The sequence below is a fragment of the Coffea eugenioides genome, chromosome 3, assembly GCF_003713205.1.
Source record: "Coffea eugenioides isolate CCC68of chromosome 3, Ceug_1.0, whole genome shotgun sequence".
NCBI classification, from domain to species: domain Eukaryota; kingdom Viridiplantae; phylum Streptophyta; class Magnoliopsida; order Gentianales; family Rubiaceae; genus Coffea; species Coffea eugenioides.
The window spans coordinates 3,033,384-3,049,921 of record NC_040037.1 but is presented as its reverse complement, the minus strand read 5'-3'; the positions used below and the strand labels follow the sequence as shown (position 1 = coordinate 3,049,921).

Here is a 16,538-nt window from a genome sequence, read left to right as displayed (position 1 = left end):
TTTCTTTGGACATTGATTTGGAATTTATGCACTAACATGAATGATTTTGGGCTCGTTGTGTATTAATATGTAATTATTGAACATTTTGAAGTTCGTACTTTAATTGAAGTTTCCTTCCATTTTTGAAGGCAAGCAAAACTAATTAATCTAGTCTTCCATTTGTTTCCATCTCTTTTTTTTTGTCTTCTCACTTAAACTTCCCTAACAGGGGTTTCTCTTATTTTCTCTTCAAATCTCTGCTCCCAAACTAAGCCAAACAAAGCTACAATTAAAATCATTATAATAAAGTTAAGTGTAAACAGCATAACGTTCGACCTATGTCTTACCTTCAAGTGAGAATTGAGAAGTGAAATTGAACCATAGGTATGAACACTCGTCTAAAATGAAAAATACTAGGAGAAGGGATGAGTTAGATGATACGAAATGAGAAGTGCAAATTAAAATTTCAACATCTCTTACTTATACTGCTTTGTTCAATAGTTTCCATATTTGATCTCCCCTTGCTTGCCACCAAACTAGGGCTCCATTTGACAAGTGAATTTTTTTTTGGGTATTTGTCTAAAATTTTACTGTAACTTACTGTAGAAGTTTTTAAAAAAATGTTTAAAGTATGTTTTTTTTAATATTTTAAAGTGTATAGTTTAAAAACTTTAAGAAGTTTTTTGAGATTAGTGTAACTAAAATTTTTAAAAAACTTATAATAAACAAACTTGGCAAAACACTTGTCTATCAAGCAAGGCCTCTTGCCTCCCTTAATGAACTAAAAAGACCTGATGGTATCATCCATCTTAGTATTATTATTGACGACATCAATTTTTTGTGTACATCTTTTTGGTGTTATACATTCTCATTTGCTAAGAGAAATTCAACCAATGTACTCATTGTCAGGATTTAGTTAAATTATCAAAAACCGTCTTATTGGTGAAACTAAGTGAAAGTTTTCGTCTGACTTGATTAGCTATAACCGCAAAAAATGATTTCTTGTCAGTTACCAGCTCTTTCGACAAAGTTATTTAAAAATTTAATAGTATTTTTTAATACTGTATATGTAAAATAAAAAAGCAATTCGAAAGACAAAAAAATAATTAAAAAACGTGAATTTTCTTAATCAAATAATGACCCATCCAAAAAAATAAATTTAAACTAAGAAACAAAATTTATGACGAATCTCATTTACAATAATTATGAATATTTAAAACAATTTATTGAATCACAAACAAAAAATTTGTAAAGATACTACTTATTTATAATTTATAGACAACTAATTTGACAAAAAAAATGTAAAAAACTTTTGTATACGCTACTAGTAAATAAAATAGAATTCGGCTTACGTTTCCGCTTCCCAATATGCCTTCTAATATCGCCATGTCATCTGACCGTATGGCATCAACACACGTCACTCTCCTCCATCTTCCTCTCCAGCACTCAGCTCCACATTCAGGCCTCAAAGAATCCACTTCCTGGATCTCTTCATATATATTTTCTGGAAAGAAAGCTTGATTCTTTTTCAGCAATCTTTTCTAGTCTTTAATAAATTATGGCTTTAAATTTGGAATCATTATCAGAGGCAACTTCTGGGGCGGTTGGAGCGCTAGTAAGTACAACTATTTTGTATCCTTTAGACACCTGCAAGTCCAAGTATCAGGCTGAAGTTCGAGCTCACCATCAGCAAAAATATAGGTTCTTTACTTCTTTTGAATCTTTGGATTTTTGCTCTCATGTTTGAGTTTTCCGGGTCCCACCTGTTGATATGGATATCTTTTTTGTTATGTTTGGTTTTTCCATTTTAGCTTTAACTGTAAAAATTTGATCTTTTTCTATTACGAATGAGAGACCCTTTTCATGAATTATAATTCTTTGCTGATTACCACGTGTAAAAGCGTGATCTTTTTCCTATTCTAGTATGAAAGACCCTTCTGATGAATCATGCTGTTTTGTGGATTACCATGTACTAATAAATGGCTAGAGACGGATGCAGCTAAAATTGGGATAAGCCCAAAATTAGCCATGTGTGTGAGTTTGTCTGTGGGTACTGTGTATACTCTTTCATATAGGAATCAGGCTGGTTGAATTATGATTGCTGCATGAACTGTGAGATGTGTATGCACACAAGTGAAGAATGTGAGAAATAGCTGTAGCCTGTAGAGAATGTATGTATATGCTTATTGAAATGTGGCATGTGCAGATGGGAAATATGCTGTGACATTGTTATTTAATTGAAGTTGTAAATGTTTTACATGAATTGCTGGAAACAATAATGTCCTCTGCAAGAGTGAGGCTGCTACAGATACCTAACCTTCCTTGACCGACTAACTCTGAAACTTTCACACTGGGCTTGTCCTCTTTATGAATTGAACTTCTGCATAGCTAGATGTTAATATTAGGTCGTTTTCCATGGTGGCTTGCATCTCTCTAGTTTGACTTGGTAGAACACATAAATTCAGAGAGGATATCAGTTGGATCTTTCCCATACAAAATCTGCACGAGAAATGAAGAAGTAAAGTTTCTGATATTCTGATATTCCTAACCCCTGCTTCCAAGAAATAGGAAGGAAAATGAACGGAAAATAGGAAGAAGTAAAGTTTAATTGCTCTGTTCTTTTGCAGGAACATTTTGGATGTTCTTTGGGAAGCAATTTCAACTCGTCAGATCCTTTCACTGTATCAGGGTCTCGGGACCAAGAATGTACAATCTTTTATCTCGCAGTTTCTGTACTTTTATGGATATAGTTTCTTAAAGAGACTGTACTTGGAGAAGAGTGGATCTAAATCCATTGGAATGAAAGCAAACTTGATCATTGCTGCTGCTGCTGGTGCATGTACAGTTGTAGTGGTTCATGTAAGTCAATTTTTGTAATTGCTGGTTTGCAGTATTGGAGATAGTTGTGAGTTCTTGTAGATTTTGGATATGTTCATATGCACCATTTGCATTGTCAAATCTTTGCTAACAGTGCCATTGCTTAGAAAAGTTCATTAACTGATGCATGGCTGTTAGAAAGTGCTATTGCAAAGAAAAGTTCATGTATAGTTGTATTGCATTACTCTGCGTTCAATTTGAACAAGGGATGGCAACTGGGAAATACACCACCAAGAAAAAGATTCTCTTCAAAAGGACTAGCTAGGGTTGTACATCATTTTAAGGGCCTGTGATTTGGGGATATGCTAATTTTTAACTATAGAAAGTTTTGCTGGGGAATGTCCATTTGAGAAACTCCATATAAAAATAATTCTGCAAATATTGATTATACAAATATCTGTGGAACTTTTTATAGGATATAGCAGTTTTACTTAATTGCTATTCTTTGTCTGTTCTAATTATGAACCAACATTTCAGCCACTAGATACAGCATCATCAAAAATGCAGACAAGTGATTTTGGGAAATCTAAAGGTCTGCGGAATATCCTTTCAGAGGGATCCTGGGATGAGGCATATGATGGTCTAGGCATATCTCTCCTTCTTACTGCTAATCCATCTATTCAGGTACATGGATATTGCTGCTGAATATGAATCTTCCAGAAAAATGTAGTTAAATAACTTCAAATAATTCACTTATATTATTCCTCATTTTTTTCCCGTAGTTGGGAAAATACAGACACAGTGAGAAAAGTTCTTTTTTTTTTTTCATTTAAACTTTCATCCTTCTATTGATCAGAAAAGAGAGTGTACAAAGGAATTAAATTCAGATATATCATAAAAATGCTCTATGCTTATACAAAGAATTCATCTAAAGCAACTTTGAGAAAGTTCAAGTTCCATCACTAACTCCCAGTTTTCTTTGTTTTGTGGGATTTTCTTCCATCCAGCAATTGTACTCTTCATAACCTCCAAAATATTATGTACAAGTCTAGTAGCATCTTCAGGAGTTTTTTGGAATATACTCTGGTTCCGTGCTTTCCACAAGTAGTATACTGTAACAGCAAGAGCAAGTCTCCGCACCTGATCAGGAAAAGAGTTGGACTTCCAGTGAGAACACACTCATTGCAGCTCTTGTTGCCATGGAAATGGTGCTCTCTGAACCAGGCATAGCTTTATCAGTTTCTGCCACACTATTCTAGAAACCGGGCACTCAAAAAACAAGTGATCCATTGTTTCCAGAGAACCTTTACACAAGTCACACGCATCAGATGCCATGTTTATACCCCAGGCCTTCATCCTATCCTTAGTAGTCAATCTCTTCCGACAAAGCAACCAGACAATGACAAAGTAACATGGCACATAGCCCTTCCCCCATACTAATTGATATCAAATAACACGAGCTCCAGGATTTTGAAGTAGTTTCATAGCAGACTGCACAATGTATTTTCCTGATGCACTAGCCATCCAGTACACCTCATCCTTAGCATCTGGATGGGGTAAAAACAGAGCAGGTGTTTCAGCTTTTAATTTCCGAACTTCACTAGTCATTCTCCTACCTTTTGGCCATTCCCACCCTACTGTTCATCACCAAACAACGTCTTGATCTGATGGTTCTGCCTATGAGTTGAAAAAACCTCAAGACCTTTAGATTGGGGTTTCAACTCGCTGTTAGATGTCTTTTACCTGTGAATTTTGAAGAAAGTTTATAACTGGAATTGTGCTCTTTTGCAGTACACTGTATTTGATCAATTAAAACAAAGAATGCTGAAGGGAAAAATGAGAAAGAAGAGAGACAGTGAATCATCTCCAGAATCTCTTTCTGCTCTTTCTGCTTTTGTGTTAGGTGCTGTCTCAAAATGTATTGCTACCTGTGTAACCTACCCAGCAATTAGGTAATCATATGTTTTTTCATGGTAATCAATCATTACTTTGTTAAATTTGGTATTCGGGATGTACAAGAGAATTTTACTGACATACCTTATGAAAATGATACCCAGTTAAATATCTTACAACAAAATTTATTAACGTACTCCGTACTAGAAACCTGGGGAATAACTGTATTGCCTTGGTCTCTGAAATGAGCATTCTTTGATGTAGATCTTTTCGTTGTTTTTTCCAATTTGGCTTAAACAGGTGTAAGGTGACAATTCAGTCTGCTGAATCGGAGGATGATGTGAAGAATGAAGCTCAATTAAAAGCTCGTAAAACAATATCAGGTGCATTATATACCATTTGGAAACGGGAAGGTCTATTTGGTTTTTTCAAAGGGTTACAGGCCCAGATCCTGAAGACTGTACTAAGCTCAGCATTGCATTTGATGGTGAAGGAGAAGATCTCAAAGGCTACATGGGTTGTATTGCTCGCAATTAGGAGGTATCTATTGATAACCAGGACCAAGACCAGGTTAAAGAGCTCTTGAGATCAACACCGTGTAGCAATTGTGTACTCAGGTCCCTTGAAGAGCATGGGTCCTTTTACCTAATACAGCTTATAAGCATGTGTAATGAAATTTAGAGGAAGAGGAAGAGTGTTGTAGTCAAAGTGAAACTGTCCTGAAACATGACTTTTCCCCTTGTATCATTTCTTGTCACCTTCTTCTTTTGTTGGGTGGGGTGGTCGTTGATGCCTTTCTTCTTTTGTCATAACACTAGAGTAAATGATTGACTTCCTATGTTCTTGCAAACTGTTCGAATCCTGTCTTCCGTTCTTAGTTAATTCAATTAGGCTTTCCTGCGTATGAAATTCAATACGCACTCGATTTTTCTGGCAAACCATAGTCGGAATAAGGATCAGGTTATTAGATAAACTGGAGAAAAAAATCCCAATATCAATTCCTATTGTAGATGGAAAGTGCTTCAATTTTCACAGCATTAACAAGAGGCCCAGTACTAACTCTAGCTAAACAGCACTAGATAGATAACACAAGAATGACATCAAAATCAGGCAACCACAAGGGTTCAGCTGAGATTAAAAAAAAAATGGTAACTGCAATATTCTTTCTTTTAGTGGATCAATGAATTAGTCAATCTACAAGCGTTGAGTAGGTATACATTAATAATAGCCTCAGCGAAAAATGTCTCAGCATGAAACAGTGTATAATACATAAGCAGTGATGCTTTCACATCAACAGCAAGAAAGCCACGCACAAAAATAATGTATAGTATACTGGACCTGGCTTCATTGCAAAATTGGGTGAATTATTATCAGCAGTCACATAGCTTCCCTCTGGCGTGTCTGTTGTCAAAACAACAACTATCCAGTCATTTTTGGAACCGATTCCAACTCCAGTAAATTTGGTGTCGTTAAGGTTGTTTGCGTACTGTGTATCCGTGAAATTGGCAAGAACAATAGTAGGATCAAGATTGGGAACACAGGCAGGCATTATGGCCCCATCCCTTGTGGTGGTGACATTCAAATGGCATTTAGCTAGAATGTTGGGATAGTCAGAGAACTGTGATTCGGTGCCCGGAACAGTATTGGCGCCTGTGGTGTTTGTACAGGGTTGATCCTTGAAATTATCTGCCATTCCATCAGCAAGGCACTTTGCTTTGTCATTCTCTTTTAGAGCTGTCAAATTTAAGGATGCTCTGTAACTGTTAATTTGCTGCAGAAGATTCTGTTCCTCATCTGCACATTAACAATAATCATGTCCTTAATTAATTTTTGGGAACAAAAATAAAATGGCTTCATGCTTGTTAATCACACGAGAGATGATGGTGGAGTATGAGGCTCATAGCAGGACAGATCTTAACAGAAATACAACAGTGCAAATTGTAGAAACATGAAAGTCAAGCAATTATACACATATAAATTTCAAGAATTTCATTCTTCTCCTCTTCTAGAATCTTAAAAAGGAAATAAAACTGATAGAATGAAATAGCACTAAGCACAAATTAATATGATTTGGAGCTAATTTTTTAGCATGGCAAGAGCGGCAACATGTCTTGGGATGTGCTAAAGAATATCAAGAAGTAGGAGTTGTACAACTTCTGGTCAAGATACATAGGTTAGTTTTAATCGGTCATACAAGTTATATTAAAATTGACTGCATCTGGAAAATCTAGAGAGCTTCAATTGCTTAAGCACCTTAGATATGTAATAAAGATCACCGAGCTAAAGATCATCAAATCATTAAATAGAAACAACACCACCACCGCCACCATAAGCAACCACATCTGGATTCAATCTTTGCATACATCAGCTCATCAAGGACGAAATTTACTGAAGCATGGTAGAGGTATGAAGGGAAAAAAATGCACAAGGCTAGCGGATTCAGAGCATTCTGCCAGTAAACGACAATGGATTAAGATAAAGAATTTTGAGACTTAATGATGAAAGATCAATGCAAACTCAAAAAGATTGAAAAGGCTATGTTGTACACTATAAATGTCAACCTCCAAAGTCGACATCACTATCTTACCATTGAAGAGGTAAAGATCAGATCTTTAATCCGAAAACCAATACATAAAATTATGAGCAGCCAACAGCTTCTGGCAAACAATATCAACACAACCCATTTATCCAAAATCCCTTCAGCTCAACCGGACAATATTTGCATCGGTTTAGGATGTGATAAAACCAAGAATCCCAATAAACAACTTTAACGAGACTGCAAGAAAATGAAGAAAACAGCTGGTCCAGATCAACTAAACTTCAGACCTAGCTGAAGCATTCATAGTCGTCGAAAAGAAATCAGATCTTTAATCTCAAAATGGACTTAAGATGCATATTAACTCAAAACTGATCAATGATCATTCTGAGCTTCAAGGGAACAACATACCAAAAATGAATATTAATTATCACAAACCACAATAATGAGCATCTTATCACTAAATTAAAGCATTATGAACAACCGAATAAAGCAATAAACTTGTACATTGCATAAAGATCAGATCTTTAATCTCAAATTGGTTCTTGATCATCCTGAGCACCAAATGAACAATAATAAAAAGAACCCATGTAGCAAAAATGCACATTTAGCATAACAAACCACCAAATGAGCATCATTTTATTAGATTAACGCATTATCAAGAATCCAAAAGAGCATGAAATTGTACATTGCAGAAGGCTACTGCTAGTAAATTAACAATTACCGGCACATTTGACAGTGTGGCTGATGAAGAGGACGAAGTTGAGAAGCAGAGGGAGAAGTAGGTAACGTGCAAGAGACGTCATTGTTGTTGAATCAAATTGAAATGAAGTAAACTCGACGTTTCAAGAGGGGAAGGAAGGACTGAGCATTTATAAATGTGAAGTGACCTGGAAAGCGGCAACAGGCATCTCAAGTTACGATGTCGTGTTGGTGGAATTTCGTTTTCGGATTCTGGTCATTGACTTGAACCTCAAAAGCGCAAAAACAGAAAAGAAAAAGGGTTAATTACATTTACCTCCCCTGAGGTTTGACCAAATAACGAATCGATCCCTGAGATTTGACCAAATAACAAAAAGGTCCCTCAACCGTTAGTCTTTGCCGTTGACTGTTAGGGTTAATTACATTTACCCCCTTGAGATTTGATCAAATAACGAATCGATCCCTAAAATTTGACCAAATAACAGATTCCTCCCCCACACTAACTTCTGTCACTTATATGTAACAGAAATAGCCAAAAATCTAAATAACCCTTATTGATTTCCATCAAATTTTTAAGGATTAATTACATCTATCTCCCTTGTGGTTTGACCAAACTACTTTTAAATCCCTGTGGTATGGTAATATTACATGTACCTCATTTTTAAGTAATCTCGTCAAAGACACTTAAATAGAAGTAATGAAATATCATATTTACCTTCTTTGTAAAACTTGTAGTTAGAGAAAACTTACCGTTAAAAAATCGAAGGTGGTTTCAATAATAACGAATTAAACTAAGAGTTTATTACTTAAATAAAACAGTTTTTAACCAGTATAAAAGAAAAAAACCAAGCATGTAATAATCAAACTTGATAAAATATGCGCATAAAGGAACAAAAGAAAGAAAATGAAGAAAGAAGAAAAGCTTAGAAAACAAAAAAGAAATTAAAATGTGAAAAGCAAAGAAAGGAATGGAAAAAAAAAAGTAGAGTGAAAAAAGGAAACCGACAATTGAGCGATGAAAGAAAATTTATAGAAGCAATGTAAAGGTTCACTCAATCCACCATCCACCACAAAAATGAGACGGACATGATTTTAAAAAATGAGACCATTACCGGATTCTCAAATATCCTTTAACTACTTAATCGGCCATGACAAAGTGTTTTGTGTAGAAAAGCCTTCTGCTAGTTTGGTTTTACAATGGGTTACTAATAAATAGAGTAAAATATCAATAGAAATCTGGTACTTCATTATATAATATAGGAAAAGTATAAGGAGCTGGTACATTATGGAAAGAAAAAATGCGTACTACATTTTCAACCCTCTTATTCGCTAGAAATTTTAAATTTACTTTATCTTTTAAATAAATTATTTTTTGAAAAAATAGGTACTTTGTTCATATAATTGGGAAACGTCGTAAAGCACTGGTATTTTATGGGATAATGGGTATTACCCCATGTAATCCAAAATTTGTCACATTATTTCACCAAATTACAAAATACGTGTATGGCAAATTTTGCATTACAAGGTCTATCAAAATTTACTCTGATTTTATCTGTTAAATAAATTAATAATTTGTTGGATTCAAAATTTTATCTGTTAACCAAAATTTTTTTCTGAAAACACAAAAATCGATAGGTCAAAAATTTGATGGAAATCAATAAGGGTTATTTAGACTTTTGGCTATTTCCGTTACATATAAGTGACAGAAGTTAGTGTGGGGGAGGAATCTGTTATTTGGTCAAATCTTCAGGGGGGTAAATGTAATTAACCCTAACAGTCAACGGCAAAGACTAACGGTTGAGGGACCTTTTTGTTATTTGGTCAAATCTCAGGGATCGATTCGTTATTTGGTCAAACCTCAGGGGAGGTAAATGTAATTAACCCAAAGAAAAAAGAACAAAAGATATTTAATTTTTGTTTTTTTTTTTTTGAGTTTTTTTTTTTCTCTTCTCTGGGAACTCTCCCACCCCATCTCATCCCCATCTGCTAGATTTAAGATTCTTGACAGCAGGAAGGTCTCTAATGTCCATCTCTGGCTACTCTACATTATATAGGCAGAAATGTACACTTTTTAATTGTAACATGTACAAATGTTTATTATATTGTAATTAGTATTCAAATGTTTATTATGTGTCGTCCTAATTAATTGGTTAGATCGTCTTGTCTAGACTATTACATAACTTCTTATCAAAATCCCAAAATAACTTTTTGCTAGACCACCCATTAATCCTGTCTTAATTTGTAGAATCTTATATGGTAACCTTATTCTAGATTTGATGGTAATTGTCAACATTCTACTTCTGATTATCAGCTTGTTTACTTTTTTACTCCAAACCAACAAAGGAAAAATGGAAACCAAGGTGTTGGTAGGGAGTAATCCAGAAAATCTTGATTCGTGACAACTTAACAAGCTTCGATTTGTCCATAGCAGAAGAAAGTGACTTGCCATCCTCTTTCATGCAGTTTAAGAGCAAGTTCACAGGGGCGATTTTGGACTTTAATTTTGGGTGATTTTGGTATAGTGTTAAGTTTGAGACAGTGACCTGCGGCCTAGAGTTTTTAACGAATTTGCTCAAAGAAGCCACGATATGGTTGCAGGATATGAAGAATTGATCTGCTAGAACTAGAAATTTGTGACAGGGAGAATTCAATTAGTGTCCCTTGTGATGCTTCTGATTACCCTTGATTAGCTTGACCGCCAATATCTCAAGGACCCGATTGAGGCTCTCCAATGCGAAAGTGTGCAGTGTGCAGGGTTGAGGCTCTCAACTAATTTTGTTATTTTTCATAGAGTTTTAGAAAATTCTCAACAAGGATAAGAGTATAATTCCCTAAATCTTGTCAATGCCCTTCTATTTCAACTACGAAGGCATAAAACTGCACATGACGATAAAAGGAAAGAACAGTCAACCAAGTGGAATGTGATCAATAAAACATGTTTTGTCGTCTAAGTGAATATATGTGGTTTGAGGTTCAATATGGACTAAAAATCTCGAAAAGCCAGAAACCATTAGCATGTCAATCAGCAGCCTCTTTGAGGACCTTTTTGTAAAACAAGTGGATTTTCTACTTTTAAAGGTTCACATGAAAACAAAAGATTTTCGTGGCTGAAATTGAATTTGGATAGATGTGGTTCAATTCCTCAATGCCATGCATTAGCAGTCTCAGTCTTCTCAACTCCCTGCTATTGCAGTTCAGCATCAAGCCAAAATATAGATACATATATAGCCAGATTTCCTGTTGTCCCCTAGAGTACAGTGAAAATGGCTGTTGCCATTGATGGCCGGATTGCCTTCCGACCAGCAGGACAGTTGCATGGCACTGTTGCATTGTCTGGGAAAAGGAATTGGAGCATTATTAAGTTCTGCAATGGAGATTTTATGGGAGAGAAGCTCAACTGCAGAAAGCTTCAGCAGAGGCATCTTGAAAATGGTATTGCCAGGGCTCCTGTAAGCATGTCCCTTACTGCTGATATTGTACGTGACACTAAGGTAAGCGTTCGAGGTCCATGCAGCCCAAAGCAACTCAAAACATGGGAATTCAAGAGTACAAACCTTTTTCAGTAAAAGAAGACGTCTCATTTCTGCGTCAACTGGCAATTTCATAATAATGATTTTTTCTCGATCAAATTAAGATGTACTCTGCAAGAATATACAGCCAACAGATCTTGGGCGCATTTTTTACGTGATACTTTTAGTTGCGTAGCATTTGGTCTTTCAAGTTCGAAGTTGAGGATGTACATGATGAATTATGCATCTCTTCAAAATTACTTCAGCATCATCATGAGAGCATAATCGAACAAATTTTATCTTAAACATAATACATGAATGGGCATTACATTTATAAATCGTCCTTGACTGTAGATCAAATATTTATTCTCCTCTAATTTGGCTGAGTTTACAATTTCCAAGCAGTTAAGGGACCTGGAGATGGAGAAAAGGGATCCAAGAACTGTTGGGGCAATTATACTGGGAGGTGGAGCTGGTACCCGTCTCTTTCCTCTCACCAAGCGCCGAGCAAAACCTGCTGTACGTCTATGCTATCCTTGTCCTCATCAACTTTCTTTCAACTTTTCACAGATGATAAGAATCTTTAAGACAAGATGGTAAAAAACAGGGACATATATTTTCAAAATTTAGGATAGATTAGGTTATACAAATGTCGTTGCTGTATAAAAAAAAAAAAAAAGATTCTCAGAACTTAGGGCTATAGATGACTACAAAGCTAAAAACTAAAAGCTTTTTCTACATCAACATTGGTAATCCGCACATCTTCCCTAACCCAAGAGCTGCACATCTTCACATTTCCAGGTACCTATTGGCGGATCATACCGGCTAATTGATGTGCCAATGAGCAACTGTATCAACAGTGGTATCAACAAGGTTTACATTCTTACCCAATTTAACTCAGCATCACTCAACAGGCATCTCGCAAGGGCTTACAACTATGGCAGTGGTGTCACACTTGGGGATGGCTATGTGGAGGTATGCATTCTCAAAGTTCTCCCCTCCTTTTGCATCCATTTCAAGTACTTTAGTCATACCTGTAATATTAACTTTAATTAAAGTCATTAGCAAATACCCATTTTTCAATTTAGCTTGGCTATTGATCTGCTGCTCCCTGCAAACCATACAACAGGTCTTAGCAGCCACTCAAACCCCAGGTGAGGCAGGTAAAAATTGGTTCCTAGGTACAGCAGATGCAGTACGACAGTTCCACTGGCTTTTTGAGGTATCCCGCTTCATGTTTGCTTAGACTGGTTTCAACTGCTTGCCTGTGACACAGATCAATTTTCACTCCAACTCAATGGACACGGGAAGATTCTAATGCTTCCCTATTTCTGATCCATATAAGGCATATATGTTTCTTATAGGGTCATTTCCATCCAGATGCCATTTTCTTAATCAGATGACGTGTCAACAAATATGAAAGTTAACAAGATCAGCATATCAACTTTCAAAATTGTACTGCTACACAATAAGTCATAAATTACTGTTCTATCAATGGACTTGTGAGTGCAAAATCTAATATTTGTGATGAACATTTGACAACTGCAGGATCAAAGATGCAAGGAGATTGAAGATGTACTGATTCTATCCGGTGATCACCTGTATAGAATGGACTACATGGACTTTGTTCAGGTGAAGACAGACAGTGCTTATGCTCTAAGGATGCTTGCTTATAGATAAATTACCCCTTAAATATTAATTCTTTCCCTTTCACAGAATCACAGACAAAGTGGAGCAGATATCACTATATCAACTTTGCCAATAGATGACAGGTAGGATAATGTTTTGTACCCAGAGCCATAAATGAATCTTTCAAGAACTCAGTTTAATGCTAAAAACATCAAGTTTAGGGAGTTATATTGCAATCATATTAACAATACACTTTTGAATCAGATGACTATAGTACCACATAAGCAAAAACCTAAGAATATGGTCACATTCCTTATTCATATCCTTCCTGAATAGGTTCTATCATTATTGTTATTCACTCTTCATGTCTCCATAGGCTATCAACCACATAAAGCAGCTTATTTTTCATTTTTTTTTTATTATAGACGTGCATCAGATTTCGGGTTGATGAAGATTGACAACAAAGGCAGGGTCCTATTTTTCAGCGAAAAACCCAAAGGAGATGACTTGAAGGCAATGGTAATAGTTAAACTTTTACTTGTCTCTCAGAGCCAAATGCCCATAAAAATTTCCTAACCAATAATGATACATCCGTTAGGCTGTAGACACCACAGTTTTGGGGCTATCTAAAGATGAGGCTCAGAAGAAACCTTATATTGCTTCAATGGGAGTTTATGTCTTCAAAAAGGAAATCCTTCTGAATCTTTTAAGGTAACAACCTTTACATATTTCTATCACTCATCAGAAAAGGGATTCATACAACAATAGATTAGAGGGACTGTAAATATTTCTGAATGTTACCATTCAAGCTTGACAGAGAAAACTAAATTAAAGTATTGCTTGTTCTGTCACTCCAGATGGCGTTTTCCAACTGCAAATGACTTTGGATCAGAAATAATCCCTGCTTCAGCAGCAGAATTTTACATAAAGGCCTGTATCATTTTTCTCCAGTTTGTTTATCTCTTTTCCGAGCAAGTGTTTTTAAAGAGTACAACAATTCAATAAACTTGACACAACTTGCACTAGGACTTTCATTCAAGAGGAAAATATTTATCAGTTTATAACTGCGTGCATTTTCAGTCCACAGCCTAACAAATGCATACCAATTTTATCTTAATTATTTTGCAGGCTTATTTATTTAACGATTATTGGGAAGACATTGGAACAATCAAGTCCTTTTTCGAAGCAAACCTTGCCCTGACAGAGCATGTAAGTTCTATGACAATGCATTTCACCTCTGCTTTCATTCTTAAAATATTAGGCTGCAGTCAGTAGTGAGATTAACAATACATGGGTTTATATAGGTAAATTGACATACCCTGTTCGTCTATATATGGAGATATAAAAGCATGCATCAGTCTACATAGTATACATTGCAAAAAATTAAGGAAAGTTTCTGTGAATCAGATTAATTAGTCCATAAATAAAGTCATGATTGCTCATATAAGAATTAATACAAAACAGACAAATAAAACTTCAAAACATGAATACAGCATACACATATTATTATTGAATGAACCATTACTAGATCATTAACTTTAGGCCCTTGAGTCTTGCACTATGCAGTAGACTATTAAAAAGCGAATTTCATTTAGATTACTTTCATGTGGACTCTTACACAAATTCTTTCGATCTGTCTTTCTTCAGCCACCAAAATTTAGTTTCTATGATGCAACAAAGCCAATCTATACATCCAGGAGAAACTTGCCACCATCGAAGATAGAAAACAGCAAGGTTATTGATTCTCCCTGCAGTGTCATCCTTGTAAAAGACCTACATTAATGTTTCTCATGGATATCATATATTTTTCTGCAGATTGTTGACTCAATCATATCACATGGTAGTTTCTTGAGGAATTGCTTTGTGGAACACAGTCTTGTTGGTCTGAGGTCCCGCATAAATTCCAACGTTCACTTAAAGGTATATCTCAAACCATATCAACAGTTACAGATGTCAGATCGTATGTTTTCTTAACGTAAAACAAGAAACTTGCTGCAATTTCATTTCCCCATTTCTTTTTCAACTTCTTTCACTATTAACAGGCCAAATATTCAGATTTTGCTTGAAACAGCAGTATCCAGTAATTATATTGAAGAAAACCATTCCATACATGTATAGAGTTGATTTAGTAGACTACTGCTTTTATTTCTGTATTTTTGTCCTGAAAACTGATAATTTTCCACTTGCAGGATACTGTGATGCTGGGGGCTGATTACTATGAAACTGATGCTGAAATTGCCTCACTGTTAGCTGAGGGAAGAGTCCCTATTGGAATTGGAGAAAATTCAAGAATCAAGTATACATAACCCAAACCATCCTGCTCCTTATCTAGCATCAAATTTTCTTTTCATTTTTTTCTAAAATTCTAAAGCCAAAAATTTTATGTGTGTTTTCAGAGACTGCATCATTGACAAGAATGCCAAAATAGGCAAAAATGTCATCATCGAAAATTCAGAGGTACGTTCTCTAGACGTTTACTCAAAATTTTCTTCATAAGCAACCGTATGCTGCTCCATCTTTATCTAAGGATCTACTTTTCACCTTTCAAACATCTTAAAATTAAGATTTCAACCTTAATGGATCATTCAAGCTAATACTCAAAGCTAGTTTTGTTGAGAAGATAACAGTAACATTTCTTACTTCTAAAAATGTCAATACAACCAACTCAACATCTTTTTAGTTGCTTGAAAAAATGAAAATGAAAATGTGATAATATCAATTGTCGATTAAGGGCTTTAAGCATGAAGCCTTGTTGGCAAGCTAATTCCTATTTAGGGAAACTTGGCATACTCATAATTTTCCTGTTTATGCATGATTTGCAGGGCGTACAAGAGGCTGACAGATCTTCAGAAGGATTCTATATCAGATCAGGCATTACAATCGTATTAAGAAACTCAACAATTAAAGATGGTTTAGTGATATAACACATGTACCAATACATTCAACTTTGAGAAAAGAAAAACTGTCAGTTGCAGTAGAGCAGGATGGGATCAAGACACAAGAAATATGAGTCTTTCCTTTTCAAATAATACACAGAAGCAATGCAAAGGGTTGAATTCATGGTATTGAGAAGTGGAAATCAATCTTTTCCCTTCAATAGTCAATGCTTTCAAGATTCTGTTCATACATTGCCAAACAAGAATATGGATATTCTCTTTGCGCTCAAAAGACACAGATTATTAATTTATTCAACCAAAAAAAGAAAAAAGAAAACTCTTAACTTCCATAAGTGTCCATAGTACTAATATTCAATTAAACTCGGAAGAGGAATGGACCTGGCCAAATTATGTCTCTGAAAATTGATGCTGGTTAAATACATTTATTAGAACTAATCTACTGAATTAAGCCTTCTGCCCTTAATGATTTTAGAAGTGCTAAACCACCACCACCATTGATAATGTACGTCAAACTAAGACTTTGGTTTATTTATTTATTTATTTTTATAGTGCAGATTTCACCAAATAGTCTAGTTC

General features: G+C 35.4%; 3 protein-coding genes across 3 annotated transcripts; 2 read left to right on the top strand and 1 right to left on the bottom strand.

The window, feature by feature from the left end:
- Positions 1–1,371: 1,371 nt before the first annotated feature.
- On the top strand, positions 1,372–5,544 carry LOC113765728 (peroxisomal adenine nucleotide carrier 1-like). Its single transcript, XM_027309972.1, has 5 exons — positions 1,372–1,680; positions 2,607–2,838; positions 3,334–3,480; positions 4,588–4,748; positions 4,990–5,544. Exons 1-5 carry the CDS (start codon positions 1,538–1,540, stop codon positions 5,273–5,275), a joined length of 969 nt encoding a protein of 322 aa, XP_027165773.1. The 5' UTR covers positions 1,372–1,537; the 3' UTR covers positions 5,276–5,544.
- Positions 5,545–5,745: 201 nt separating this feature from the next.
- Positions 5,746–8,145, bottom strand: LOC113765332 (uncharacterized GPI-anchored protein At5g19250-like). The gene is made up of 2 exons (XM_027309469.1): positions 7,950–8,145; positions 5,746–6,483 (listed from the first exon to the last, which is right to left on the bottom strand). The coding sequence occupies exons 1-2, from the start codon at positions 8,029–8,031 to the stop codon at positions 5,975–5,977; spliced, it is 591 nt and encodes a 196-aa protein (XP_027165270.1). The 5' UTR covers positions 8,032–8,145; the 3' UTR covers positions 5,746–5,974.
- A 2,941-nt stretch (positions 8,146–11,086) lies between these two features.
- On the top strand, positions 11,087–16,169 carry LOC113765099 (glucose-1-phosphate adenylyltransferase large subunit 3, chloroplastic/amyloplastic). Its single transcript, XM_027309157.1, has 15 exons — positions 11,087–11,418; positions 11,842–11,955; positions 12,238–12,411; positions 12,566–12,658; positions 12,985–13,068; positions 13,153–13,208; positions 13,491–13,584; positions 13,664–13,776; positions 13,923–13,995; positions 14,194–14,274; positions 14,713–14,799; positions 14,881–14,985; positions 15,255–15,361; positions 15,462–15,522; positions 15,888–16,169. Exons 1-15 carry the CDS (start codon positions 11,191–11,193, stop codon positions 15,987–15,989), a joined length of 1,572 nt encoding a protein of 523 aa, XP_027164958.1. The 5' UTR covers positions 11,087–11,190; the 3' UTR covers positions 15,990–16,169.
- Positions 16,170–16,538: the final 369 nt, after the last annotated feature.